Source organism: Myripristis murdjan, chromosome 6 (genome assembly GCF_902150065.1).
Source record: "Myripristis murdjan chromosome 6, fMyrMur1.1, whole genome shotgun sequence".
NCBI classification, from domain to species: Eukaryota; Metazoa; Chordata; class Actinopteri; order Holocentriformes; family Holocentridae; genus Myripristis; species Myripristis murdjan.
In genome coordinates, this window is record NC_043985.1 from 1,090,775 (window position 1) to 1,118,521 (window position 27,747).

General features: G+C 39.1%; 1 protein-coding gene across 1 annotated transcript in view; it reads left to right on the plus strand.

The window, feature by feature from the left end:
- The window catches only part of agbl1 (AGBL carboxypeptidase 1), a gene marked incomplete at its 5' end in the record, with an annotated part of 188,366 nt that overhangs the window by 45,873 nt on the left and 114,746 nt on the right, over window positions 1-27,747 (plus strand). Inside the window, 6 exons of the mRNA XM_030053330.1 lie at window positions 9,438-9,646; window positions 11,015-11,170; window positions 12,427-12,436; window positions 12,555-12,628; window positions 22,779-22,895; window positions 27,444-27,618. Of these exons, the coding sequence (XP_029909190.1) occupies window positions 9,438-9,646; window positions 11,015-11,170; window positions 12,427-12,436; window positions 12,555-12,628; window positions 22,779-22,895; window positions 27,444-27,618 (741 nt within the window). The remainder of the gene's footprint in view (window positions 1-9,437; window positions 9,647-11,014; window positions 11,171-12,426; window positions 12,437-12,554; window positions 12,629-22,778; window positions 22,896-27,443; window positions 27,619-27,747) is intronic.

A 27,747-nucleotide genomic window follows, 5' to 3' on the forward strand; every position in this document is an offset into this window, starting at 1 on the left:
AAAGACGTACAGAAGAGCAGCGACCATACGTCACAGGGTGGTGGGCGGAGGATTGCTCAGTGTGTTTTGCAGAGGTATGTTGGACACAAACGCGCTGCATAGGAAATGCGTGCTTCGCACAACCCCGTACCCTCTTCCTACGCGGAAGCATAATTCAGCCTGAACGAGGAAGTTGAGCGCAGAGTAGTTGGTTGCTAAGCAACGCTATGTCCGTTTACACTGGCGCAGGGATATTTTGTGCTGCGGTCTGCCAACGGGTTACACTGATTTTACAACGGCATGGAACGCGGCTCAGCCAGTCACATTTAAGGATGGGAAACACCCGTTTTAAAATACATTATAAACACCGCCCGTTCGGATCACACATTAAACCTCCAAGCAAAACTAAGTCTAAAAAACCTAAAAAGCTACTGAGTCACTCACATACGAGCACAACATAGGAAGACTTTATAACCAGAGAGAGATCTCCCTGTTAGCTTTTACCTTTTCGTTGTGTGCACTGATGTGGAATCTGAGCTGCTCCTCCAGCGCTGTGTCTGTGTCTGTCCGGCTCTTCCCACATGTCTTCAGGTTGATCTGAGAGCGGATGTGGGCTGTGGAGGTTTGGTGCTCCAGCAAAGCCTCGGCAGGCTGTGCAGGTCGCAGTCAGCCTCTGTCAGCCAGACGCTGCCGCTTCCCGCCGAGAAAAGGAGACTCGGGAAGCACAACAACTTGCTAGCTTGACTACATCCACACAACCCGTCCTTCTTTTTGCACCATTCCGTTTGAAAAGTCCTCGCATTTTTTGTCCCTTCCTTTGGATTAAATCCTTGAGGTCAGGTGTTGGTTTCCCAGTTAATATTAAGTTTTTTCCTCAAATATCAAGTTAGAAAGTCTTTTCATGGGAAATCTCCTTCTTTGCTGCTAGCCAAAAGCACCGCGCGCTGGTGACAACAGCATCGCGAGACCTTGTGGGGGGTTCAGGGCCTGTCGGGATTCCCGACATTCTTCATGAAGTTCAATTTTGTTTGGCAGTATTTTGTTTTCTTTTTCACCGGTTCGGACATGTTTGCAGATGCAAGCAGTCAATTCACAACAGCACACAGCAATGAAACAGTTTTATTGGCTGATGTACAGTACACTGCATGTGTTTGAATTGTGTGACGTCCTCTTTGATTGGATTAAAAATGTAAATATTCTTCTCTTGTTTTATGTTTATGTACTACGGAGCCGCGGAGGGGCCATTGAGAGAAAAATAAAACACACCATGCTACGTTATACTACGCTGTGCACTAGAAATGTTTGAGTGCGAACCAGATATAATTTGTGAGTGCCTGCTGTCAGCTGTATCTTTCTCTCTATGGCCCCTCTCTGTATTTTACCTAACGTATGAGTTACCGTAAGTGTTGCAATATAGGGACTCTGTACTGTACAACTCTTAAACCTCTGGAGTTGCAATGCAATGCATATTCTGGATTTTTTTTTTTTTTTTAAGTACTATATCAGGTTAATAGGCCAGTAGTGGTTGAGTGAGCTAGACAGTGAATGAAGAGAGGGAGTGGCATCTAGTGACCCTGTAGTATGCAAAGAAAAAGATAGAGGCAGAGCAGTGGTGGTTGAGTTAGCTAGACAGTGAATGAAGAGAGGGAGCATAAGTAGCAAGAACAATATGTTTCACAGGTTTAGAATCACTGCAGCCACAAGAGGTTCTTCATCATACAGTCATAACAGTGCACAAAAAATTTTAAGCTGAAAGGCTCAATAATTTGTGAGATTAACTGGAGACAGACTAAGAGACAGACAGACAGACACACACACACACACACACACACACACACACACACACACACACACACACACACACACACACACACACACCAGACCAAATGCAGGGTCATGCATGAATCATTAAAATCAAGAACACTGCAAAAGAAAATACAGTGCATTCAGAAAGTTTTCAGACCCCCTTCACTTTTTCACTTCTGTGATGTTCAGCCTGATGCTACGGTCGTTGTACAATTCATTTTTTTCTCTCTTCAATCTACAATCAGTACCCCATAATGACAAAGTGAAAACAGAATTTTAGAAATTTTTGCAAATTTCTTAAAAAGGAAAACAATACTTGAAATTTAGCTCAGGTGCCTCCCATTTCTCTTGATCTTTGCTGAGATGTTTCTACGCCTTGATTAGAAACCACCTGTGGTAAATCAAATTGATTTGACATGATTTGGAAAGGCACACAGCTCTCAATAGAAGGCCTCACAGCTGACAATGCAGATCAGAGCAAAAACCAAGCCATGAGGTCAAAGGAACTGCCCGCAGAGCTCAGAGACAGGATTGTTGCAAGGCACAGATCTGGGGAAGGCTACAAAAAATTTCTGCTGCACTGAAGGTTCCCAAGAGCACAGTGACGTCAATAATTCTCAAATGGAAGAAGTTTGGCACAACCAGGACTCTTCCAAGAGCTGGTCGCCCGGCCAAATTGAGCCAGATGACCAGGGAGAGGGTCCTTAGTAAGAAAGGTTACCAAGAACCCGATGGTAGCATCCCAGCAAGCATTTTTTAGTTTAAAAGACGTCTTATAGACGTCTATACGTAGACCTGACGTCTAGGCTAAAACACGGCAAAATTTGGGCTGTCAGTGAAAATTTAGTAGACGTCTAGCCATTGCCCAAGTATAGCCTAGTCATCAATTAGACGTCCAATGAACGACTACATATATACGTCTAATAGAGGCCAAAATAACATCTAGGCTAAAACACGGCAAAATTTGGGCTGTCAGTGAAAATTTAGTAGACGTCTAACCGTCGCCCAAATGCAGCTTAGCCATCAGTTAGACACAGCTACTGAACAACTACTATATACATCTAACAGACTGAAAAATAATGGACTGAGGATTCTATTTATTCAAATACAAGGAAAACCATCCAGACAGATTAAATGTAAAGAATTTATTATTAGAACTTATAAAACACTAAACAAAAACAATGATAGAAGATATAAATTATATAACACTTCAAATTAGGATCATTTTAAAACAATACAAAAAAAATATATAATGAAATAATACAATATTTAACAGGAAAACAAGAACAAGATTTACAATAATTAAAAATTTAAAAAATTAAAAACTTAAAGATACCTTAAAAATAACAGCAACAACAACAAAAAACAAAACAATGGGAAGCCACTCTACTTATTTCTTATTTCATGACTGTGAATAGCTTGGTCTTCTCAAAAGGCAGCTTCTCGATTGGCCCACCACCCTTCATGTTAAATTTTGCCATCAGGCCATTGGTTAAAACCCTAAAACAAGATACATATTAAGGAAGTTATTAATTGTGGACAAAGGTACATTTCAGAATTATTATTATTATTATTATCCATATAAACAACGTATACTTAATAAAAAAAAAAAAATGGATAAGGCTCAAAACCAGGATACTAATGCACATGTAAACACACTCACTCTCTTTGAGGAATTTCGTTTTTTTTCCCTCCCCACATCTAGGGCCGTAGAAAAAGTAGGCACGCAATAAAAACTTAACAGTTCAATCATACCTTACTGAGAACATCTTCCTCTTCCATCGTTCAATGTTTACTGAAGCTAGATACAATAGTTTCACGGATATTACTGGCCAAACACGGCTTCCCAGATAAAGGCGGCATTTTTGAGAGTGTATAAATTTAAAAGACCAACCAATTCCCTTAATTGTGTAAGATTTTGTGCAGAGTCGCCCGTGCCGTTTTCGGGATGAGTAGGTTGTCGAGAACCTATGGCGGAGGTAACCGTTCAGCCAAGAACGGGCACTGCAGTTACTTTGGGAAATACGGAATGACCATCAATGGGCGTGAATATTGCCAGCACATGCGCTTCTAATTGTTAGATAAGTTAGGTTTAAAAAAAAAAAAAAAAGGAAAGGAAAAAAAGCCATGTGTTGTTAAGGTAAGGTACACTGGCTTAGTCTAAACTGCGAACATTCCCGATATATAAGCACGGTTCCTGCATATATATCAAATAATGTACATAAATAATGAACACATGACGAGACAAAGACACACTTACTCGCAATAACAACGTCGCAGCGGCGTGGCGTGGCGTGGGCTGTTCACAAAATGGCTCTCCTTCTTACTTCATCCGACACTTCCAGCCTATTATCGCGGTGTCTCGCGATGTCAGTCGTCCTGTCTCTGACGCAGTTCAACTACCCTCTAGCGGTTGAGAATCGTAATTTCATTGTTACTTTTAAACTGAAAAAGTAAAATACTGAGAATGGTGTGTATTAATATGTGTGACAGCAAAAATATCAATTAATAAGTTAATATTAATTCGCAAAATGGGATTTGCTATGTTAAATTCAGAGCTAAATCGTGGCTAAAAGTAGACCACTTCATGGAAATTTGTTTTCATAGTTGCTGACATGAAATTATGGCATGCACATCGAGAAGGGTCCTGTGGCCACAGCTAACGTTACATGTAACCAATTTGAACAGTGCTTTGGCTGGAAGTGGGATACACATAGCCGGTCTATCAGGGCCGTTGAAATCACAACAACTGCTTGCCTCGATTTCGCCAGATGGGCTAAGAACAGGCTACACGTAGCCAGTCAAATTCAAGGCTAAATCGTGGCTACACATAAGCCATATGAAATAAATGGTACTGACCACTTTTATGTATTGTTGACACTGCAGACATGATGGGATATTATCAATCTCAAAAACTGCATAGTGAAAATTTTCACTATGCAGTAGTATACGTAGTATACAGCAGTTTAAACTACAACGAAACAGTACTGTCTAGAAGTCGGCTACAAATATCCAGTCTAATTGTGAGCTAAATTGGGGCTATGTATAGAACATGTCAAAAAATTAAACTAAACACTGTTGCAATCACTGTTGACTTTGCTTACCTGATTGAATACTGTACATTTTGCAAGTTGCGTTGGCAAAAATTATGTTTGACCAATTTCAAAATTATGTCGGCTAAATGTAGGTTACACTTAGCCGGGCTAAATTAAGGCTACATCTAGCCGAGGCGTTTACATGACGTCTATTGCTTGCTGGGATCAGGCTGCAACATAACAAAAGTACAAAAAATGAAAGGGGTCCGAATTCTTCCTGAATGCACTGTATATTTAATTTCCTATTAAATGGTTTTATGGATATGGATATGCATATAGATTTTCTTGTTTGGAGACATCAAGGGTTTCTTGTGGAAGGTTGTGATGAAACTGCAATGACAAGCAGAAGCTCACCACAAAGGTGTGTCTTATCATCCTTAGCCTTTATTATATACACTGACAGTAGTAAGAGTAACAAGGCAGGCAGCAGCCTTGTTAAACTTTCCGATGACACTGTGCTACTGTCTCTCCTTCAGGACTTACAACAGGATCATGGCACTGCCCTTACTGATTTTGTTCAGTGGTGTGACACAGATTTTCTTGTCTTAAATGTGCCAAAAACAAAGGCAGTGGTTAGCTTTCAGAATGTAAGATACATAATGAAACTGTTGAACTTCTTGATTCTTACTAGGACTTACGAACCATTTTGGTAACATTTTACAATAATGGTACATGAATTAAGGAGTATTTTAACTAATATATGGTTCATGATGAGTTCAGGCATACAGTAATGATTAAATGATCAAGAATTAACGATGTTCCTACCTGAGCGAATAACAGTCTTTTTTATAATTCCTTATAAACTAATAGTGTTAATCAATACTATAAATTGATGCATTAATTACGATTTAAGGACCATATCAATGAGTTTGCATGTTTGGCATAATATCTACAAAATGTATAATCTCTGATATCATTTTTCCTAACTTTTATCCAGTCATTGATTTCCATTCATTCCACTACCATATGAAATTAACTTTAAGATACTTCAAACTTTCTTCACAGCAGTATTCCATCACTGTAATAAAGTCACCCACATTCGTTTTCCCAAAAGCAGCAGCACTGTTGTGTGTTGATGACTTGAAATTGGGCAGAGTGAGTCTCTCCCCAGGAAAGGTTTGGTTAACACAACGAATTATCAGCTCTGTGGTTTATGAATGATGATGACTTTTTTAGCCACAGAGACAGAACAACCAAAAATTCATATTTAAAAATGCTGTGCCTTGTTTTAACCATTTGAAACTCAGGAACCTGTGGATGGGCTTTTATTTTGAAAGGTTTTGTATTTTTTGCTAACTATGGTCATTTTTTTGTAATTTAATTGTAAATATGTAATGCTATTGAATGAAAGTAAGTGAATTTGCTCAGGTTTCAAAGGATTAATTGCCCACTGCAGAAATCAATAAAACTGCTTTGTAATCCAGGCACAACTACAGATATATTGCAGTGTGCTAGTCAGGCCTGCAGGGGTCAATGTTGCACTTTGTTTCTTATCGTTGTGTGTGTGGGTTTGTGTCTGTTCCTGTATTTCTGTATATGTCTCCTTCACATGCAGTCAGTTCCTCAGATATTGATGAAATGGTTTTTCAAATATTGTATTGCATGCAAACTCTCTCTCTCTCTCTCTCTCTCGCTCTCTCTCTCTCTCTCTCTCACACACACACACACACACACACACACACACACGCAGTCTTTTTCTCTCCTTCTCCTCCTTGTCTCCTCTTTCCACCATCCTGCTTTCCTCTTATTCAGTCACACTCTTCCACTCATATTTGGCTTTCTCACCGTGTTCCCTCCCCCTTCTCTCTTGCTGGTATCTTTAAACATGCTCTTTACTTTAGTCTGGTGAGGCAGAAATTAATTCTCTTTGATTCTGAGCTACATGGCAGTAAACAGACAGTGCAGTAAGTGTTTTTGAACTTGTTGTGGCCATGAAGAGCTCTTGGTTATTAGCTATGGTTATTATCATCCTAAGTGACAGTGCCTGATCCCATACAAAAACTCACTCTGGTTTCCTGTATATGTGTGTGTGTGTGTGTGTGTGTGTGCGTTTTCTTTCTTTTCTTTTTTTTCTTGTAGTAATAACCACAGTTTTACCATGATATGTTATGGTAACCATGATTACTATACTTACTAAGGTATTGACTGATTACCAAAATAAAGGGAAAAAAAATGAATGAATGAATGAATGAATGAATGAATAAATAAACAAATAAATAAAAAATCTTTACTATTGACTGTCAAAATAAAGCAACAACTGCAAAACCCCACTAAAATTTTATTAAAAATTATATTAAAGAAGTTTTCTATTTTGGAACATTGGCATTATTTACAGACTGTGTGGCATCATCCTCAGACGTAGAGACCATCATTTCAATGGTCACCTCAGTATTGATATCAGTGGGCTGCTGGCGCCTGCTTGGCTACAACAGCAGCTTCTAAAATGGAAGCTAAATTTATATGGAGAGCCAACCACATAAATGTTGATATACAGTATGTCCCTCTTGACTTAACTGCTGACTGACCAACCAGCCGAGTGACAGACCGTTCATTGTGGTGATTCGGTATACACTCCTGCTTCCCAGTGGGGCAAAAAATGATTAGATATATTTGTAAATGCCCTTTTCCAGAACTTGACAAACATTAATGCATTTTCCTGTTCTTGATCTTGATCTGGGGAGGCCCATAACCTATGATGAAATTCAAGAAAAAACAATCAATGAGTGGTCAGCAAGTTTCCATTCTTTTAGCAACCTCTCCTGGTCAGTTTGGTGTCGCCACTCTAAAGAGAAAAAAAAAAAAAACAGAAAAAAAAATATATGTACTCTAAATAACATGTTTTATGGTTGACTAACCCTACTGTTGAAATCCGCACATATATAAATAGCAATCACTTCCAAACATCTATTTCACGTGTTGGAAGAGAAGGTTGCATTTCAACAATATAATTCTCAGTGGAATGCTAAACCCCAAATCCAGTGAGTAAATTTAAAAAAAATGAAAAGGTAGCACATCCCAAATTTCAAGTCAAGAAGAGTCATCATGGGCATTTTTGAAAAAACGCTCTTGATGACTTGACAATTTGGCATGTGTTGCCTTTTCTCATTCTTTATTTATACATTCACTGAATAAATTATCAAAAAAGCTTGATATTCCCGCCCCCTAAGGTGAAACATCTATAACCCAATTGTAAATGCATAAAGCATAAAGCAATTGACTGATCCCATCGCCCCCTAGTAAATATTGCTCTTGACAACCAATGTCTTTCTCTATAGACGTGAATGAGGTATCTGTAGATGTTGAGGTGTTTTCAGAGGTGTATGCTGTTTTTTTTTTTTTTTTTTAAATCCATGGTGAAACATTGTGCCTGGGTTCGCTGCAGCAGAGACACACAGAGACTGAACAAAACCAAAACAAGGCCAAGCCACACACCTCCTCTAAATACATGTTAATTCAAAGTTATTTGTGTTGGATTCATAAAATGTTGCAAAACCAAACCAAGAGTTACATTACAGTTGGAGGATATGCTGTCTTGACATGACCTGAAGTTGACTGTCCTGCTTTCCCAGCTAAGCAGTTAACCGGACAGATGATTTAGCCTAGCAAAGCCCAGGTGATGCCAATGACCTCTGAGAGACATAAAAAGCAAACCCTGAAATTATTAGATTCAGCAGAAGACAGTAAACATTTTGATATGTATAATTTGCATGTTTGATTGAAACTGTGGGAATGAACACAGACAGAAAGAACCATTTAAAGGTAGTTTCCGCTGGGAAAAGTGTGTCTTGGACATGGCGGAGCTGCCGTTTTGAAAAAAAGTACAAGAGAAATTGCGACAATCCTGGCATGGTTAGCTGATAATATACATAATACATGTATGCTTGTTTAAAACTGTTGGGATAAACACGCTGAGTAACCTATCACTAAATTTCACTGTTTCTGTGGCTCTTCTGTCCTCTTATGCAACTACTTCAGCGAGCGCCTGCATCAGTGTATTGATTGACGTCTTCTGTATCTACTTCAGCGAGCGCGTGAATCAATGTATCGTTGGACTCAGAATGTAACATTGTTGTAGCGGGAATATCTAAATCTTACCCGGATACAGCAATGCTATTTTCTGATTGGCTGTTGGGTAGCTATATTCTTTTTATTTTATTAGCTCGTGCGTGGCAGGGCCTTCTGAACTCATTCGATTCCTCTACCTGTTCCACTGTTCTAAAAAATAGCGGCGCAGCTTGGTGGCCGTTATCCTGGTAATTTCTCTGCGTGAGAAATACAAGGTGTGGCGTGTGAGCGTGTGAAGGGGTTGAAATGTGTATGTCTCACACCCAATGCGTGAGACTTGAGAGCTTTGCATCAAGCTGTTTATCAGTCACTTCCACATAACATAATCAGAGCTTGATTTCATCTTAGCTGTATTCATGCTTAAATTTTATGCAAATTTCCTCAGTCCAAATATGTTCAATCACCCAGGATGCATGTTGGTGAAAAGGGGATCAAAGATTGGACATGCTCATACCGTTTCCTTCTGCCTCTCTGTATTTCCTCCTACCCCAGAGGCTAATGTTCACTCAGCGGTATCTAAGGGTTACATCTCTGGCTTGTTGGGACTTTATGAAGAATGGCACAGCAAGGATATAGAGCATGTCGCCATTGCGATCCTACAAGCACTGCTGCGCTGCCTGCATCAGGCCCTTCACACCACTGCAGGCAGACAGGCTTTCATATCCCAAGGAGGCATGAAGCTTCTATACCAGACTACACAGGTAAAGTTCTTATTATCCTTGTTTTTCTATTTTTTCTAGATACTGTATTTCACCAATTAATAGCCCGGGCATTTAATACGCAAAATCAACTTGGACCCCAGACGTTTAAAAGAACCAGGCGGCTATTCGCTGCAGGCCTTTATTTATTGTTTCACAGACCTGCACCAGGCCATTATTGTGATGATGTTACTGTGATTAGCTAGCTCTCTTATTTTGACAGCAAACGGAAGTGCCGCACAGTTATTGTGCAGCTAACTGTTTACTTCTGCAAAAATAAAGTGAATAGCCTTATTTTGGGTTACCTCAATATAATGCAAATAATCGCCCCGGCGGTTATTCAGGTGGGCGTTTAATACGCAAAATGGGTGCAGACCCCAGGCATTTAAAAGAACCAGGCGGCTATTTGCGGCCCGGCAATTAGTTGGTGAAATACGGTATGCTGTAATGACCCAGTTTCACAAAGGGGATTAAAAAAGTCTCATTTTCAGTTTCATTGGTTTATGCTAATCATGTAATTTCCTTCTTTATAGGATTAAGGCCACACAGAAATTCAAAATCTTATTCTGAGATTCAGGCATAATTAAGTCATATTTCTGAGAAAAGAACATTACTTCTGAGAAAAGAGTCAAAATTTTGAGACAGATTTTTTTCAAAAGAAGGTTCAGACTTGTTCAGACTGCCAGCCAAATCCATTTTTTGTCATGTGCAATTTGTATTCAGACTGATTTTAGATTAAGTCTGGACAACCAAAAAACACATGAAATGCGATTTTTTTGCAAATCGGATCCAAACCACATTTGGAGGTGGTTTGTAATGTGATTCCAATTGGATTTCTACCAATATGTCTTAGTCCGGGTGCTCTGGCTGCTCAAATCGAATATGAAACTGCCGTTCACATCACTCACAACATGACATATAAGGACAATGTCAAATCCAGAGTCCAGAGTGGCTGAGTAGAATCCATGCTGCTGCTAGCACAACGGCACAGGGGATGACACAGAGAACAACAGTTCATGGACAGATGCTGGAATAGCCTGTGCAGATATGTTGATGATGTCTGGACACTGTCTGTCTTAAAAATGTAATTTGAGAATTTGCCTGCAGTCTGAACAAGGCTGAAATGACAGAAGTAACCTCCTGGAGCCTCCTAGTGGCCACAGTAGACATTGCTAGGGGCAGTGCAGAAATAACCTCTTGCGCGGTTCTGGCAAGTTTTACATTTTCATTGTCTTTCCTTCTATAAATCTGTTCTTTAACTGACTGTGTGTTCACATGGGGTGGATGCTAGCAATCTGAGAGCAGAGTGCAAACCTGAGAGTCCATAGTCCAGCTGAAGTTGTTGTCAGTATCTTATTTGTTTGTTTTCAGACATGTTTGTTCACTAAAGACCTGGAGTCTCTAGTGGAGCCCTCTGTCCAGCTGATGAGGAAATGTTATCCTAAATCTCCTCTACCACTGACATCAGATCATTCTGTCTATTCCTTTCCCTTGCCTGGAAGACCAGAAACAAACCTGGATACCGATGTTGGACGAGGTACTTTACCACTGTAGTATCATGGCTGTCTTTATATTTATTCTGATATGGGCCTATACTGTATGTCTGAAATAAAGTAACTTGATTTTGGTGTTTAACAGATGTAGTTGTTTTGTGAGGTTTTAGTGGTAGTGCAACTTTTTATGATCCCTTTGAAAAAAAAGGAAGAAAACTATGCTGTACTGCAAAAAAACCAAAAGCATATTTCAAAGTTCTTCATTGCCTTGAAAGGGCTTATTTTGCAATGATGAGCGGCTCACAGTACATCATCCCACTTTTACAGCACAGCTACGCTGAATACTCCTTTCTAATTTACCAATTAAGGCATTCTGCAGTCCTTAATGCTATGTTCATGTCATGTGGGAAGGAAGGTAAGAGGTCGGAGGGATTCCTATTAATACAACTTAATGTTCACATCAGTTGGAAAGTAAAGTAAGTTAATGTTACGATTCTTCAGGTCTGTATCAAAAGGTAACACTATTAACCTGTTAATTTAACAAAATCTGCTCAGTTTTGTGACAGATAGGTTGGTTTGTTGGGTGTGAAACATGCATGATAAAATTAGCAATGTTGGGTAAGTTTCTCCAAAAAAGTAAGTCAAGTAAAATTACACATTGCTTTCTACAAATTGTAGTCACATTCCTTTACTACTTACTGTCTTTAATTACCTATTATTTACCTTTGCATTGCCTTCTAAAGCCCAGATCAGCCCTCATCAGAAGAACAAGACACCCACTACTGACACAGGATAAATTTGGTACATTAAATCATAATAAATAAGATATGAAATCTGATCCTAGACCATCAGACAGTAAAGCAGACTAGGTGGACATCTCGGCTCACATATTTTATTCTCCCTGCTGTGAATCCATGTCTTTCAAAAAGTCCTGTGCTCTAATAATGAGAATTTTACCAGGACAGAAACTGTAATGTCATTACTAAAAATCAAAACATAACCCCTTTATATTATCTTGTTACAAGGGAAAGTAATCTAATTACAGTAATCTGAGTAAAAATAGTGTATTTTCTCTCAGCACAGTATTGAATTTGGATTTACTTATATTTACTTACATCTTGTCATTTTCCAGATACATCTGTGATATTATTTCTAATCTCTAATCTATTATTATTATCTATTATTGTTATATATCTATTATCTTAATCAAATATACCAGGGCTTTCAGAAATATACCAGGTTTCTAGTTGTAATTATGAGTTGGATGTTGACGTGAATGTTGTTTACAAGTTGGAAGTTTGTATTTAATACCATAAATACCATATGATATGAATGTGGCATTATCACTGAAACACACACACAAACACTGACATTTGCATTTCTGCATTCTTTTTTTTTTTTTTTTTTGTCCTACTCAGATGTTAGCTGTGAGGACAGCGATGATGAAGAGGATGAAGAAAACCAAGAGGCAGATAGCAAAGACAAGGACTATGTAAGTGCATTGATAGGTGTGTGTGTGTGTGTGTCTTTATTGTTTGTTTATTGTTTATTGTAGGATCCCCAGTAGCAAATGTGGTAGTGATTGCTATAAATAACAAGTAAATAAATAAATAACAAATTTGCATCATTACATTAAAAAGGTGATTTTTCATGTGCCTCACACAGTCCTATGCAGCAAAAATTAATACTTAATTGTAAAACATTATAATAAACAATAAAATGTTAATTGCCAAAGTAGACAGGAAAGAAAATAATAATGATCATACAGTACGGTTCATTAACAAAAACAAAAACAGTGAGCATGATTTAAAAAAAACAAAGCAAATAACCTATTAAGTATAATTAAACGTCAGTATAAGCCATACCAATCCTAGCACAAGTGTGTGAACACCATAAATTTTAAGACCGGTTACCCTGCTGAACTCCCAAACCTGGCATCATATGTCTACTGCATATCTTACTTCCACTGTATACACTCAGGATTTATTTTGCATTTATACCACACTCTTTTCTGGTTGGCCAGAAGGTGTGTGTTGACTGCACACGTACTGCGGCATACGTTGAATCATCAGAAATTAATTCGCTACCTAACTTGCAACCATAGCAACATTCATAATCACAGCTGTCAAAGCTTAGTCGTCATCAACTGTGGCAGAACAGCTGATGCATCAACTTGATAAACCAGCCACCAGGAAGGAAAGCACCCCAATGAAAATATTTCTTGTTTTTTCTTCTTTCCATTATATTGTTGATAAATAACCATAGTATAAGCGAGATAATCATCTCGTAGGTGTGTGTTAAATGGTTTTGACGCGCGACGTTGAGGCAAAGAACCCCCTTACGCAAAGCAGGGGTCAGTCAATTGAAGAGCCTCACAGGTATGATGATACAAATTGTGTATGTGTGTTGCAAAAGCATGGAAGAGAACAAAGGACCAAGGAAGGGTTAATAGAATGATGCTGGGTGTAAACAGAGAAAGCAGTTTAAGTACCAAGTCAGTGATGTTAGCCAAATATCTATAAAATGTATATACTTGGATCTCACATGTGTGCTAGACCTTTACCAAAGCATGCAGTTGTATTTTAGGACTCCAATATCATTTTTCCTCCCTTTTATCAAGCCACTGGTTTCCGTTCATTCCACTACGATATGAAAATGAACTTCCAGAGACTTGAAACTTTCTTCACACCTGTATTCCATCACCATATACCCTAAAAACAGCAGCACCATTGTATTTTGATGAGTGAAACAGTCTCCACCAGAAAATAGCTCCCAGGGAAAGATTTCATTTACACAACAGTTATTAGTTCTGTGGTTTATGAATGGCAACAGCTTCGTTAGCTGCAGAAGCAGAACATTATAAGCTTGATGTTTCAATCAAATTCAAATTTAAAAATTGAAGGATTGTGATTATTTATTGAAAAATCCTGAGTGCAAAATGCTTTCTTGCAATTTAAAATGTGTGCAAATTGTAGTCAACGGGCTAGCCACTCAGCAAAATTCTGCTGTGTCCAAGGGCCGCAAGCTAAAAATGTCTGTCCTATTTTGGATGTTTAAACAATAATTTTGTCACAGGCTACATGACTAGTCTAAAAATTAATGAAACATACAGAAAACAGCTATACAGTATTTCCATCCAAGGCCACATCTCACTGAATAAAAGATTGTCATGCAATGATTAATGATGAAATGATCAAGTTACAACAAAATGAGGCGTTATTCCCAAAATGTGAACAGGATGGGCAGCTTGCCTTGGAACATTATATAATAAACAGACTTCATTCACAAAATATGAACAGTAATATGAACTGTCTGTAACACTGCAATTATTCACAAAGGTAATATGCTCAAAAAACGAAATGTCTTTGAAATGTGGTCTCTCTTCTTTTGGAACAAATAAAAGAAAAGAAAATACAAGTCTTTCTTAAAAGAAGAGCAAAAATGCTTCTTAAAGTGCTCAAATAAATGAAATGTCCTTGAAATGAGGTCTCTCTTCTTTTGGAACAAACAAAATAAAGTAAAATAAAATACAAGTCATGTTTAAAACAAGAACAAAATAGTTTCTTAAATGTTTTTCAGGAAGAAACTTAAAAATGACATCTGACTTCACGTGTATGGCTTTACAGGCTGTTATTTATCCAGGCCTGTAAATACAGCACAAGACAAACAACAAAGAATCATGAAAATCCTCCAGTAACATTCAGTGTTAGTGTCATATTACTGCTTGAAAATTAAAAACAAATAGTTTCATATATCAGCTTTACTTACTTAATGTGACACTTGACTCTGCATTCTGGTCACTAATTGTCTCAGGTCTGGCTGGTATGCAGACATTGCTGTGCACAGACAGTCATGCAGGTGCTTGTCAGTGAGAGCGTTGCGCTCCTTTGACTTGATAATGACTTATTGTTATTATTAACAGAAAAGATGAAATTTTGTTTTTCTATAATCTCAGTCATCAGTTAAGACAATGCAACAGTCCCATTCCGAACCATTCCCAATTTTCTGTGAAACTACACCATTAACAGTAAATTCACTCTATCACAACTGCGGTAAACCAGGGAGACAGGTCTTTGCCTTATTTAATTCTAAGTCATTATTATTATTAAAGAGGGGAAAGGGGGAGACATCTCCCCTCCACTTTTTCAAAAGGCAGTTTTGGTCCCCTGCAGTTTTTACTGTCCAAAAACATTGTTATGCTACTGCATTTCCCCAATTAATAGCCCGGGCGTTTAATACGCAAAATCAACTTGGACCCCAGGCGTTTAAAAGAACCAGGCAGCTATTTGCAGCCCGGCGATTAAGGGCCCACTCACATTGGCAAGTTTGAGCCCGTATCGTGCTAAAGCCAAAATCCCCCCCTCCCCAGTCCCCGGCTGGCCTGCACTCACATTACCTAAAGCCCAAACGCGCCCAAGCACGATTGCCCCCGGTGTGTACGTCATCACGTTGAAATACGACAACAACAGGCATGGCCCGACGTCATTATAAATAAATGTAGTTCAAATACATTCATCATGTCTTCCATTTAACTAAAAAACGTTTTTGGTCCTTTTAATCAGACATGGGATGTTTATTTACCTTGACAGTTTCGGAGATAACTTCCTCCTTCTTCAGAAAGGTCCAACTGACAGCCGGAGCGGCACCTGTCAGATCCGGCAGACCTGGGGGTGACCGGGTGGCCACACACCGCGCTGTGCCGACGCAGTGCCGGCCGGTGCCGACGCGGTGCCGGCCAGCACCAGGTCTGCCGGATCTCCGCACACAGACTGCTGTACTTTCATTATAAACCGACTTTTGTTTATACGCGGTTGCAGCAGCACAGACAACATGGTTGATTATTGATTGCGCAACACGGCCATTCGCCGGTAATCAAGCTGCGCACATTAAACAATTTTGCAGAGGCAGGAGGAAAGTTGCATGATTTATGTCCGCGCACTGCGTGCGTGACCGTGCATGTGCTCGTGTATGCGCCCGTACCGTGCTGAAGCACACCCCCTCCAACCGTGCCAGAGCAGGGGAAATGTACTGTATTCAAGCACGATACGGAGCGATCACACTGGTCAAAGAATCCGGATTTTAGGGGCAATCGTGCTTGGGCGCGGATCAAACTTGCCAGTGTGACTGGCCTCTAATTGGTGAAATGCGGTATATTAAATGGAGACAGGTCAAGCACTAGGACCCAGCGGAAAATGGCCGCTCAAGCTGAAGCCTGTTTCCCTTGAGACCGCTCACAAGCTCTTCGATTGGCTCTGCCATTTCTTGCTAATGTATGATTGGCCGTCCCCGCTGTCACTCCATCTGGTTGTAAACAGCGCCTGGACTTGCTCACCGGTGGGGGAAAAAAAAAGAAAAAAAAAAAGAGTTGCTCATCACCGGTGTTTAGCTAGTTAGCCAGGAGTCCGTCTTCATCTGCCACTGTACGTTGTTAATATGTTGGGCGTTTGTTCTGCCTGGGTCACGTCAGCTACATGGATTTTAATATCAGAGGTTTCATTTACATTTACATTAACATTTGAATGTGTGTCTGTGTGCATGCGTGTGTATGTGTGTTTGGTAATTAGGCACAGCCAGGTGGCATAATGTCAACAAAAAAAAAAAAAAAAAAAAAAAAAAAAAACAATGAAAACTGGACATAAGAGACTTCTTTAGAAATCAAAGTGTAAGTTACTCGTTTGGCACGTAACTACTTCCACATACTTTGTGCTAAAAATTTCATGCAAACTTTAAAAAATTCAGCTTCTTGATGTTTGTGATGTTTGCTTGTATTCAACTTTTTGAAAACTTTAAAACTTTTTAAATTATTAAGCTTTATTTACACTTTTTTTCCCCATAGGAAAGAATGGGGCAGCTGCTCCAAAATTCAGCAATATTCAATGATTTGTTACTCTGTCATACTTTGAGCTAGAAATTTCATTCAAATTTTAAACTGCTCAGCTTGTGACTTGGAATTTCTCAACTTTTCAACCTTCTCAGAGCTTTTAGAACTTTTTTTTTTATTGGTAATTGTTTTCACTATTATTTTTATAATGGAACTTAATGGGACGTGACTTCAAACCCACCCATTTTCACCATTTCACCCATTTTCAGTCTTATTCTGCTTTCATAGTTTAGGTTACAGACGTCATTCAAACTTAAAATGGTTGAGCAGAAGTAGTAATTTCAAGGTTTAAAGCAACTTTTCAATATCTTTCATAGCTTTTTAGAAATTGTTGGTGGAATGTTCGCACCTAGAGTGCGTGACCTAACTGACAGAGTGCAGAAGGCCTGTAAAATTGTCTAAAAGTTTTCTCTTCAACTTTTGTCAAAATCGTTCTATAAATCAAAATTCAAGATTCAAGATTACCTTTATTGTCTCACAGAGTGAGAGATTTGTTCTGGGCCCCAACGCCCATGCTGCAGCCGCACATATTGAACAGTACATAGAGTGTTGCACATCACACAAACAGAAAATGAAAAAAAAAAAAAAAAAAAAAAAGGAACATGAAATACCTACATAATACAAGTACAGGAACATAATACCAATAAATAGATAATAATCCCATTGACCCTGAGCAGCGACTGGCTGTCTGTTTGAGGTAGGCTGTCAAACTCTTGGGCACCTACTGAGGTGCCTCTCGTGCAGGCACTGACGTAATGTTGTGAATGGAGACTGGTGATTGGCTGCTGCAGTATGTTCGTCTAGAAAAATCGAGCTTGTTGCGAAAAAATAAATCTCTCGCATTTTGACTTTTCTTATTTCATGTTCTATGTGCAAGTACTGATTGCATGTTTTGAGTTTGAAAAAATATGAAGTATTCGCATGAAAATAACGCCGTTGGTGTATAAGAACCTTAACTCATGTTCTTCCTACTATTTCTTTATTTCTTTATTATTCCGTACGTTTTTTGGCACGTAACTCTTCCTACAGCTTTGGTTTTAGGCCCACACAATGAATTGGCAAAACGTGCAGCCCGGTTGGGAGAAGGGTGCTATTACTTTTATAGGTATTCCGACTCACAGAATTCTCTAAATTCCAATTTTACGGAAAGTTTGGGCCATCCGAATTGAATAGCCAATACTTCCCAAGGCCCTGGGGTGCAGAGCTGGATGCAGTGGGGTCCAAATACGAAAAAAGTGTCTTGCGGAGAACAAGCAGTGTGTCGATTTTCAAGGCGCTCCGACTTTACGTTTTTCTGCAATTTCAGTTTGAAGCTGAAATTTCGGACGCAATACACACTAATGGCGGGATGTTCGGAGTGCCAGAGTGAGTGACATCACAGCTAGAGTGCAGCAGCCCTGGAAAATCGTCTCAACATTTTGTCTTTTACTTGCTCCCACGGCCACAATTTTCACTCCACATGCATAAATTTGGGTAAAGTAATAGGAAAACTAGTTTTGCTTTGAAAAATGTAAATACAAAAGCAAAGTAGCTTCAACTTTTTAAACGCTGACACTTAACGAGGCAGGAGTGCCAGCTCTCCCCACCCATAGACTCCCATTATATATGGAACCCAAAATCTGGGGAGAGAAGGAGAAACACACTTTTTTAACTCGCCAAATTACGGTCATTCTTTGGACTTGGAATATAATTTTGTCATTGTGTAATAAGCATTTCTTTGAGCATTACTTTGAGGAAATTATCTCATAACACCACTGTCACTCATGCTGTGAACTTTCTAGAACTCTGTCTCTGGGCAGACAGTGACACACCTGCCTGTCATCGGCTACATGACACACATGGTGGCATTTAGGGTTTCTGTATTTTGGATTTCTGTGTTCTTTTTGTGCTATTAGTGTATTTGGATGCTAGATATTTCTACAATGCAGGTGTTTGACTTTTACTTTAGCGGAAGATAAAAGTATGTCTTTCATCACTGGCCATGAAACTCACATTCATCTGTGTCTATAAATATTTCAATTTGACTCTGGCATTTCCAAATCTCCCTGAATGCCTCGGTTTCTCTCCTATTCTGTCTCAGTGGCCACTGGCACTGCTGCCACTACATCCCAGCCTTTGCCCCAAACATTAAAGCAAGTCCATAGCAATCACCCCAAACACCATAGCGACCCCATAGCAACCACCCCAAATACCATAGCAACCATCCAGAACACCATAGCAACTGCCTAGCAACGCCCCAACAACCATCCAGAACACCATAGCAACCGCCTAGCAATACCCTAGCAACCATCAAGAACACCATAGCAACCGCCTAGCAACACCCTAGCAACCGCCCAGGACACCATAGTAACCACCTAGCAACACCCTAGCAACCACCCAGAACCCCATAGCAACCACTTAGCAACGCCCTAGCAATCACCCAGAACACCATAGCAACCGCCTAGCAACACTGTAGCAGCCAACCAGAACAGAACCAGCAGAACCAGCTTGCCCACGCAGTTTCCCCAGAAACTGCACTTTTCTAGTTTATTATTCCGTACGTTTTTTGGCCTGTAACTCCTCCAAGAGCTTTCGTTTTAGGCCCACACAATGAATTGGAAAAATGTGCGGCCCGATTGGTAGAAGTGTGCTATTACTTTTATAAGCATTCCAACTCACAAAATTCTCAAAATTCCAATTTTACGGATAATTTCGGGCATCCGAAATAAATGGCCAAAACTTCCCAAGGCTCTGAGGCGCAGAGGTTTTGCCCCGTGTCCTCGTCCTGTGTCCATATACGAAAAACATGCACTTTGTGGAGAAGAAGCGGTGTGTCAATTTTCAAGCAGCTCTGATTTTCTGTTTTTCTGCAATTCCCATTTTAACCCTCTACTGCACACAATTTGATGGTACATGATAAAAATGATTCCACATTATTTCTTGGTCCATTTTGGGAGACTTTATTGATAAAACTATTTTTTTTTTTTTTGTTAATGACCCCCTCATTCCAAAATATTTTTTCGTTGCTTGAGGGCAACATCGTGCGACAATGGTACAAAATCACAGAGAAAACCAAAAAATCTTTTTGAAATGTCAACAAATAACTAAACAAAATGCAAAAAAACCCAATTGAAACATACTGACATATTTCATTTGATACAGCCGTAGGTTTCATGTATCATCATTTATGTTTTGTGTCACATGAAATTCTCCAAAAGAAATTTTTTGATGGCCTCCCAGCGTGCAAGAGGCATTACATCAGCAACATGTGAAATGTGGCTAACTGCTGCTCCAAAACATGCGGGTGGCTGGAAGACCATATAATGATATATGGAGCACAGTGCCAAAGAACTGTTCAAGTTCTTGAACAGTAAGGTTGAGTGGCTTGGCAGCGTTGCATTGGATGCTGTACAGGTTTGACTCATCAACAATAAGTTCCAAGAGGTCATCAGAGAGAAGACCTTTGAAATATTGGTATGAAGATAGAATTTCATTGGCAGAAGAAGGGATGTGTAACCATTAAGACTGTACTGTAGAAACAGTGGTGTGACATGTTTTCCATTGAGGTGTCTCGGAAGAACTACTTTTGCCTAACATGCCGATCCTGTTCTTTTTTTTCCATAGAAAAATACTGTGTCCATTTTCTGTCAAAATGTGTTAAAAGAAGTAAAATTTAAGACATACAAATATATTTAGATCTCATACTGTGCATGTGGTATGTAATTACATCCAAATACATAGTCAGCCATCTATTAAAAAGTACCCCTTATCGCACAACATTGCCCTGAGGCAACGTTAAGAAAAACTGATATTCTGAACAACCTAAATAAAGAAAACTTCATAAAACCTGACAAAAGTCTTCTCTACACCTTCATGCACACCCACATATTTTTTATTTACAGTTTTTGTCATTTTAAAAAAGATTAAAAAAGCAAATAATCTTGCCTTCTTCTCACACCATGTGCGCCTGTGGCCATGTGTCAGAAACGGAAGTCCCAACCTCAAATGATGCTTGATAGAGAATCCCAAACTTTACTGGACTATTGTTTGATACTTTTTCTGTCATTAGCTGGCTGCAATTATTTAAAGCGACATACATTGGTCACAGGGCTTAAGAAAACTTTACGTTGCCTACCCTAACTACGATAGCAACCACTAGCAACCCCTTAACAACTACCCAAAACACCATAGCAACTGCCTAGCAACATCCTAACAACCATCAGGAACACCATAGCAACTGCCTAGCAACGCCCTAGCAACCACCCAGAACACTATAGCAACCACCTAGCAACGCCCTAGCAACTGCCCAGAGCACCATATCAACCACCTACCAACGCCCTAGCAACCATCAAGAACACCATAGCATCCGCCTAGCAACACCCTAGCAACCATCAAGAACACCATAGCAACCGCCTAGCAAGGCCTTATCAACAAGCAGGAACACAATAGTAACTGCCTATCAACACCATAGCAACCACCAGGATAATCATGGCAACCGCCTCGCAAGGCCTTAGCAACAATAAGGAAGACCATAGCAACCACCTACAAGCACCTTAGCAACCACCCAGTATACCATAGCAGCTGCCCAAAGACATCCTAGTGCCCACCCGGACCACAGTAACTGCCTTCTAGCCCTTGAACAACACTACACAACCTACACACAGCATAAGGGCTGCTGGTTTACCACATGTCCACGCGGTCGCAAGGGTGGCATGCACATTCAAAGTTTCTTCAGAAACCTTACAAAGTCTAGTTATGTGCAGTTCGATGAGCTTCAAGACTACCTCTTGAAGCTCATCATTCATATGCATACCTTAACTATGCCTGATTTAATAACCTACACCTCTTATTTTTCCCGATTTCCAGAGCATTTATATGGGCTAGGCAAACTTCAATCCACATGATAAAAATTAATCTATGGACCACCAAAGTAATGTTTGACTGTTTAATTAAATCAACTTAACCACGGTTGGAGGGGGTGTGCTCCAGTATGGTACGGGCGCTCATGCACGAGCACATAAATAGTCATGCATGCAGCGTGCGAACGTGGATACAACGTAAATCATGCCGTCCTCCTGCTTCCGCAAAATAGTTTAATGCGCGCAGCGCGATTAACTGCGAGTTGCGGCATTGCACAATCAATAATCAACTAATAATAATAATCAACCAGATCCAGCACACCTGACCGGATGGAGTGGAAAAATTTACAATAGAAAACAAGTCAGATTTGGCGTGAGATTTCTCTCTCGAGCGTGAGAGCGTGAGATTGAGGCTGAATGCGTGACTGTCACGGCCAATGCGTGAGAGTTGGCAACCCTGCTACAATGTAAATAGTCATGAAAATAAAGAAAATGCATTGAATGAGAAGGTGTGTCCAGATTTTTGGCCTGTACTGTATGTCAATGTGATATTTCATTTTTTTTCTTTTTAATAAATTTACAAAAAATTCTAAACTTCTGTTTTCACTTTGTCATTATGGGGTACTGTGTGTAGATCAATGAGAGAAAAAATTAATTTAGGCAACTGTAGCATCAGGCTGCAACATAACAAAAGTGAAAAAAATGAAGGGGGTCTGAATGCTTTCTGAATGCACTGTATGACTTCTTGATTTGGGAAAAGATTAGCAGAAGCATGTAGTTTATACATTTTGTCGCTATTATGCTAAACATGCAAAATAACTGGTATATTCCTTTAGGACATGTGACATCAAAAATGGCATAATTAATTAATTCCTTCTTGTTGTTTCTGCTGTATCCCTGTACCCCTGTGCCTCTCTCTACAGGATGATGACTTGGAGACGGACCTGAACAAACTTGGCCATCGTCCTGAGCCAGACAGACCTAAAGAGCTTCTGAAGCAATACAGCCAACTTTGTCCTGAACTCACACATGATTTCCAGGTGTGTGTGTGGTTCGTTTGTTAGAATGCCTGGATGGCAGATATATGTCCAGTCTTGAAATGGTTCTTGTTAAATTTGACTTGGTCTTGTTCAGAATGATTTACAATGAGCGCATCAATAGAAGTTAACCCTGCTGTTTGTAGTCAGGGAGGGGGTTCACATTTTACATCAAGACTAATATGCTCAGTGTGTGCATTTTCAGAAATGCCAAAAAGTCCAAGGGAAGTCTCATGTTTTCAAAGAGTGAATTCACCCATTTTGAAAAAAGTATTTTATTTTCCTTCCCCCTTAGCTGTTATGTAGGACAGTAGTGGTGCTATCTTCTTCTCATTGTTACTGAGAGCAAGATTTTGAGAGCCAGATGACCAGTGCTGATTCCCCTTTGAGAAATAGTAAAAACAAAAATCCCCACCCCAACCCACTGGCCCAAAAAAAGAAAAAAAAGAAAAAGAATTTTGGTGAGAAGGTTAATTAGAACCATTCAAAATGTTTTTTTTGTTTGTTTGTTTTAAATTCCATCACAGGCCATATTAAATGTGCAAAATTCAAAATGGCATATATTGTAGTTAGGCGGAAATGTGTGAAATTTGTTGTTATAATGCCACCATGTGGTCAAATGATGTTACCGATACCTGAGACTTACACTTCTAGGGCAGGGGTTTTCAATTAAAATTCAAAGAGTTCCAGTTATTAAAATTTCCTCCCAGCAAAGGTCCGAATCTTATAATGCCTACTCAACCCGTGGCCCAGGGGCCGCATGTGGCCCGTGCGTCATTTTTTTGCAGCCCATCACTGTCATATAATAAAAATATTGTTATTCTATCTAATTACTGAGTTTCAGTCTGTGGACAAATCATTTCTATCACTAACATGTTGTGAATGAAGCCTGTTTATTTCATAATGTTCCAAGGGAGTGTGATATGGCCTAATTTCAGTATTAACCCCTGAGCAAGTTGCCCATTCTGTCCACATTTTGGAAATAAAGCCTCATTTTGTTGTAACTTGATCATTTCATCATTAATCATTGCATGACAATCTTTTTTTCAGTGAGGTTTGGCCATGGATGGAAATGTAGCTGTTTTCTGTATGTTTCATTAATTTTTAGATTAGTCATGTAGCCTGTGACAAAATTATTGTTTAAACGTCCAAAATAGGTCAGACATTTTTAGCCCTTGGACACAGCAGAATTTTGTTGTGTGGCCCCTGAGCCGTCTTAAGTTGAGTGGCCCTGGTTTAAATAGTGTACCCTGATGTCAATAAAATCAACAACGTACGCACATTTCTATATCATAGTGGACTTCTGCGGGTACATTTCCTCAAACGATCCGTGTTTGGTCTCATAGTGACGCTTAACGTTGCCACTTTTTTATTATGGCCACAGTTTCACAACATGTGAGACACAATGATTTAGAAGTGGATGCAGGCAGAATGAACATGTATTGGTTCGTCCATTCATCTTTAAAAGTTCAGTTTACACTCTGTACTTTTCTCATTTTGGAGCAAGCCATTTTCTCGTCTCATCTCCTCTCTTCCGCTATTCTTTGGTGCTGAAAGGTAAACAATCGATTTGATTGGCTATTGATGACGCTCCTGTCAGATTAGCTAGATTAGCTGCGCATGCAGTCTGTAGCCACGACCGCCAGAGAAAAAATAACGAGTGATTTATTTATTAATATTAGAAATCTCACGGGTCCGGACAGAACCATCACTGGGTCCGTAACCCAGACCACGGTCCACAATTTGATGATGCCCGTTCTAGGGCTTAACAACAATAACAGCAACAACAACAACAACAACAACAACAATAAAAATAATAATAATTGTTGTTGTTGTTGTTGTTGTTGTTATTATTATTATTAGTGGTGGTGGTAGTAGTAGTAGTAGTAGTAGTATTTCCAATTAAAAGAGAGCCTAAAATTATCACACAGAATTTCTGAAATAGATTTTATTTAAATAATCCTTATGGTGAATAGGCCATCCATGAAAAAGTGTAGTAGGGCTGTAGTGTGTGTGCGTGTGTGTCTGTAAAGAGAGGGAGACCAAAATAGATTTGACAGTGACAGATGGAACATAATGAGCAAGTGTCTCAGTTCATGATAATGTTTCATGTCATAAAACACAGGATACTATCTGACTTGAGCTGTGATCAGTGTGATAATATCTGACTAATAGGTGGAATATTCAATCTAACTTGTCGTAATTTATTGTAGGGACAAGCTCCTAAAGCAGCTTGGATAAAAATCCAAATGAAATCTGACTTGATAACCACAATGAATGTATAAATGTCATAATAATGAGGTAGACATGATATTTATGATGGAATATCAGATAAATGCTCTCTTCATCAAACGTGACGTCTGATATAAATATAAATATAGTGTACAATCTTCCTTTGTAGAGAAAACACATTAGCTGAATGATGATTAAACCAATCAGCACCCTATGCCACCAGTTTACTTTAATTAATTGAACTGACATCTGATATTGTCTCCTTCATGTGCAGAGCATGTGTCATGGCCCTGGGACATACACTGACCATAGATAATTGATTGTAAAATCAATCTCATCAGTAGACCAACCGCTTTTTCTCAGTTCTTATAAAGTTAACCTTCTGACACTGAGAAAATGTAATACCTGTGATATGATTTTTTGTCATATCTAAGTAACCTTAATACAAATGTTATCTTGTAACCTTAATAACCTTAAACCTCTGCATTCTACAGTAGCCTGGTCTTTACAAGATATTGTTTGAGCTTATTTGCATCAAACTATTTTCTCTCTCCTCTGCCTTGCTCAGTGACTTTCTGCCACTAACCATGTATATTCAGTCTAACTCACTTTGATTCATTCAGCACTTGCTGTAGCTCTGCATGCAGCAGCCTCTGGCCTAGTAGTCCAGTCATTTTATGAAAAAACCTAGGACAAATTGCAAGAGAAGCAAACTCAACTGATTTTGTATCCTCAGTTTGTCCTGAGTGAGGGAAAAAAAAGTCCCATGAAATCCCATTGGTGGAAAGTTTTGAAAATCACCTATTTATGACCACATATTACCAAAAAACACTGTTTTTAACACACAGGGGAAAGGGATCAAAATTTTACTTTCAGATATCACTATAAAAATTCACAAGATGATTACACACACAAAGACAAGAAAAAAAGTCAATTACCAGTTCTTTGAATTATTCTGTTTACACATGCATATCACACATTATCTGATTTGATATGCGCTAATAAGGAATATAAGGAATAAATGCCAGAACAGATATTTAAACAGTGGATTAAAGGTTACTATATATATAGTACCCTTTTAATTCACTGTTATCTAGTAACCTTTTAATTCAAGGTTACTATATATATAGTAACCTTTTAATCCACTGTTTAAATATCTGTTCTGGCATTTATTCCTTATATTCTTTATTAGCGCATATCAAATCAGATGATGTGTGATATGCATGTGTAAACAGAATAATTCAAAGAACTTGTAATAGACTTTTTTCTTGTCTTTGTGTGTGTAATCATCTTGTAAATTTTTATAGTGATATCTGAAAGTAAAATTTTGAACCCCTTTCCCGTGTCTTAAAAACAGTGTTTTTTGGTAATATGTGGTCATAAATAGGTGATTTTCAAAACTTTCCACCAATGGGATTTCTTGGGACTTTTTTCCCCTCACTCAGGACAAACTGAGGATACAAAATCAGTTGAGTTTGCTTCTCTTGCAATTTGTCCTAGGTTGACCCCAATTTTGGCCTAAAATTACTGGACTATAGTGTCCACCTTGCATTAACGTGCGTCCTGAGTGATCCAATCACCAATAAGTACAGATGTAAACAGCGACGTGTTACCTCCCTTGCATGATGTTGCTTTAAGGCATCTGTTGCATGTGACAGAGTCTGCATCCTCCTTAGACGTGAAATGTAGCCAAACCTTGGAGCGTTTTGCCTTCGGCATCTTTATTGATCCTCTCACTATCAGTTCTGATCAACAAGTGTGCGGAGTAGCAGCACTGACGTCACGTTCAACAACCGCAAGTTGACACTGGAACTCTAGGGGCCGGCACCGAAATTTTCGTTCTTATTCGGTCTTGCTACTACCGTTTACGTCGGAACCGGTGCCCTATTGGCACTGCGTTTCGGTACCCAACCCTAGTGAGGGACAGCAGCTGGAGAAGCATTTCTGAAAAAAAAAAAAGCATCCTTATGCCTTTTTTCTTCTACCCATAAAAGGCATATGTGTCTGAGCATCACATTTGAAATAATATCTGATCTCACCAAAATTATGGACATGGAATGATAAAATAAAATAAGGAAATCAAAAATAATTAATAGAAAAAAATAATAATAAAAAATCAAACAATAAAATAATAACAGTTCAACAACAGAGGCAATATTAAAACACCTGAAAAAGGAAAGTCATAAATTATAAAGTGGATATGTAGTTTTTATGCTGTACATATTATGCTGGCATTGTAGACATAATGAAACAAGTGTGTAGTATTGTGATTGCCCCTGAGCATATTGCACTGGAAACCATCTTCTCTGTGTCTGCCAGGAGCTGGACTCAGGTTCAGAGCTCGCGGAAAGTTCACCATCATCATCCTCCTCAGACGAGGAAGCTCTGCTTCTCAACAGCTACTCCAGGAGGGACAGGAGGAGGAGCAATGCCACAGCTGATTCCTTCACCTGCTCCGCAGAGCCACAGATTTCTGCTGAAGGATGTGTACAAGGTCAGAACTCCAGTGAAAATGCTTGATAAAGGAATTGAGTGTTGCTCAGCCATGGTTGAAGAGAAACTGTTTATGCATACAGTAATACTTTCCCTTCAGTAATGATCTAATTTTAAAGATTGGTACTTG